Consider the following 3,363-nt stretch of genomic DNA (forward strand, 5'->3'; position numbering starts at 1 on the left):
CGCGACCGAGTCTGAAAGGGAAGTGGGGATGATGACAGGCACAGGCTTCACGAGTCGTCGCTTTGGGATTTGCTCTTCTGAAGTTGACTGTGAGTCTCTGAAAGCATAAGCCAGAAAGTCCCTATTGCGTTGCTTTACAGCTCCGCCGACGTATGTCCCAAAAGACAGAAATATGGTTTTTTAACTAACTAAAAAATCGAAATGATTAATCTTGGATATATCAGGTGAGAAGAAACAAAAGGGAAAGGACAGAAGGCACAGAAGAATCGTTCAAAGATGTTGCCAGACCGCCTAATTGGAGAAATTTGTCGTTGAGAAAGGATTACATTGCAATCGATGTTCTCTCTCTGACGGAGCGCAGAGGCTTCGTTTTCGTATACGACGCGGCGTTACGACCCAGAGAGTCTGGAGACTGAAATCCTCGGCCACATCGTCCCCAATCTGTTTGAGGACAGACTCTACCCGTCGTGATTTCATAGCTTTCTTCTGGATTACACGTCTAAAACAAATCCTCCTTGGCGTTCTTTTTTTGAAAATTATAATTTATAGCTACTTGTAAATAAAATCCCGACCAAATTCCGGCATGGAATACGAATTGAAACAATTCAAGCTTTGCATACAAAGTTTCGTCAGGGGATCCGTTTCTCCATCATCGGCTTCGTCAATAGAGACTGCAACGACTCGTCAGATGGAGTCTCGGCAGTGACGCTTTCCGCAATGGAAGATCCGCACGCAAACCAACAACATCTTTTCGAAAACCATTTATCCTCATTAAATTGGGAGTCGGCAGTAGAATTTTACTGTAATCACAGCGCGGACTCCGAACCCCAAGTCCTGCCCGTCGGTAACGCCCATGGAGAAAACCAGTCGCGAGCAGTTTTAACTGCCAGAGATGACCATTAACAGCAGTTATTACTTATAACACTTCGTACCGACCGGTGAAGTGATCAAGGTCGAGCCCGACAATTCAATTTCTGCCAGAAAATCTAAAGGGACGACACGTTCACAGTCGTCTGCAAGTCTGCATCTCCGTCTTCCAGAAAAAAGTGATAAAACAGTACTGAAAACAATGACATAGAAAATACATGGTAAAATATACTCGGGAACGCATCGATTTGATCAAATTTTCATTTAGTTCGTGGGTTCGTCCGTTCTCGAGAGTTATCTTCTGTACAGAGAGAATTTGGATTCATGTGAATCAGAGAAGGTCCCGATTGGAAAAACCAGAAGGCGAGGGAGGGTAGACGGGTCAGAGAAAAAAAAAAAAAACGGCGTCTTTCGCTTCAGGGGTACCTTCTGAAATCCGCGAGCTTCCTGGACCGATTCGCGCCGAGGGAAGCGGCCGTCGACAGGTGGAATCGGTTTGCGCTTCGGATTTCGCCGGAGAAGCCGGCGTCGACTCTGCTCGCGTTGGGGCTGGCGCGGACGAGAGGACTCAAACAAAACGCAAATCCTGATACGTTGCGAGCCTGCGGCGGGGCGGCCCGCCGGCGCGGAGGCCCGGGAGTCTGCTTCCTGTACCCGGAAGACGATTCCGAAGAGTAACCGCTGCCCCCCGGAGATTCCGACCCCTCATCTCTCACCTTGGACACAGGAGACATGCCTCGGTTTCTCGTACGGCACGTTCTCCGACAACCGCCTGTACCGGAACTCTCCTCGTCCAGCGAAAAGAGCCTTGATTTCTTCTTCCTCCGACCAGGAAGAAGATTCGAGATCCAGGAAGAGGATGAGACCTTGGAAGAAGCGTCCGAAGTCCTCGGATCGGCCTCCCTCTCGTCGGATCTGGAGCGAAATATGGAAGAAATCAGGGAAAAGCGTCGGGTTTTATTGACGCCACAACTCGGACCGACCTGGGGCGTGCTGTAGAACCGCGGGTGGTGATGCCAGGCCTCCCTCGACGCAGATCGACGCGAAACGTAGGGCGAAACTGACCTAGGAAAAACAAGCGGAGGCTGGTCCGTGTCAGACTTCCGGCGATCGTCCGGCGACGCGGCCTCCCTCTCCTGCGCGGCCACGAGTGCGAGCAGACGCTCCCGCAGACACGAAGCACAGACACCAACGCCGCCCTCGTAGGGGTGGCGCTTGCACCTCATTTACCTCTCCCAAACTCCCCTACAGTCCGCCATGTTCCCGGCCCCCGCCACCGAGAAATTCAAACCCAAAAACAGCCGAAATCAAGAGAGGGATGACGAAGAAGCGGAAACCACAGGTTCGCTCAGCGGCGCGGGAAAATGGAATGGAGTGACCGGGAGAGACGCAGACGGACAGCGAGAATTTTGTGGGAGGCGCAGACGCAGTGTCTACTGAGAAGAGTTTTGGTGCCTCTGGTCCGTGGCTGCTTCGGAGCCGTTTATTTATATTTAAACTTTATTAAACGGAGTTGCAGGTCAAAGCACTGCCGCTTATTCATTTCCAGACACGCGATTCGTAATTATGGCCCTTTCGGTCATTTCACTCGATACCAAGTGAAAAGACAATCGGGGCTTAAAAGAAAACGAATCGGACTCCGGATCCGACTCCGATAACATCGGTTGGCCCCAATCCGATTAAGTAATTCAATCCTGAATTTATGCGGTCGGTCAATGTGTGCAAAACATTCTTGTTTATTCTCCCCTCCTAGGATGGAGTCAATGGAGCAAATTCTTGTTTATTAGTCTGCCAAGACATTTTCCTCTTCCAACATTATTGATATTTCTCCCTCTTACTTAATTTAATTTAATATATTATATTTGTTAATAAAATTTGATAAAAACAAAAAAAATTCACAAATGACACATCAACACGAATGCATTAGATAGTAAACAAATGTGGACTAAGACGGACTCGAGTTTTATCTTATTAATTAACGATTAAATTAAAAACTGGGTGCACCTAAGCTTAGACGAACTTCGATTGATAGTAATAGATAAATTGAATATGATTCAATTTTTCCAAATTGTAGAGTTTAATCGAAACAAAACGACATAGATTGTGAGATTTATCTTTGTCTATTAGTGACTTGAGCACTATACTTAAAAGTGCAAAAGATTGAGATTTTTTTTTCTCTTTTTTCTCCACTTAAGACACCATGACCACCTATCACCACCATCTAGGGCATGGCCCTTGATGTGGGATTTATTCAAGGCTAGCTAAACGATAGAAAGAAAGCATTTTGGAAGTTGGGACAAAACTTTGTAACTATTCAATTTTAGGGCAGCTTCAAGTTTGATCATGTGATGCTGAGGGCTCAGCTACCATATCAATTTCATGAAAGAAAAAGTCACTCTATTATTGCTTGGGAAATTTTTAGAAAAATGCCTTTTGCTTCACCTTGAGAAATGGACCCCATCACAGATTATGTCCATCCAAATATTTGGTTTAAGT

General features: G+C 46.6%; 1 protein-coding gene across 1 annotated transcript; it reads right to left on the bottom strand.

Annotated features, from left to right (window-relative positions):
* Nucleotides 1-512: 512 nt before the first annotated feature.
* LOC137934617 (uncharacterized) lies at nucleotides 513-2,313 on the bottom strand. Its single transcript, XM_068779059.1, has one exon. The coding sequence runs from the start codon at nucleotides 2,091-2,093 to the stop codon at nucleotides 1,284-1,286; it is 810 nt and encodes a 269-aa protein (XP_068635160.1). The 5' UTR covers nucleotides 2,094-2,313; the 3' UTR covers nucleotides 513-1,283.
* Between the last annotated feature and the right edge of the window lie 1,050 nt (nucleotides 2,314-3,363).

The sequence above is a fragment of the Aristolochia californica genome, unplaced genomic scaffold, assembly GCF_029961685.1.
Source record: "Aristolochia californica isolate CCGP_79_NKW_82.1479 unplaced genomic scaffold, dmAriCali1.0.hap1 SCAF_6, whole genome shotgun sequence".
Lineage (NCBI taxonomy): Eukaryota > Viridiplantae > Streptophyta > Magnoliopsida > Piperales > Aristolochiaceae > Aristolochia > Aristolochia californica.

Excerpts from the sequence above, each read along its gene's own strand:
- LOC137934617 (XM_068779059.1), bottom strand. The coding sequence starts at position 2,093 with ATGAGGTGCAAGCGCCACCCCTACGAGGGCGGCGTTGGTGTCTGTGCT.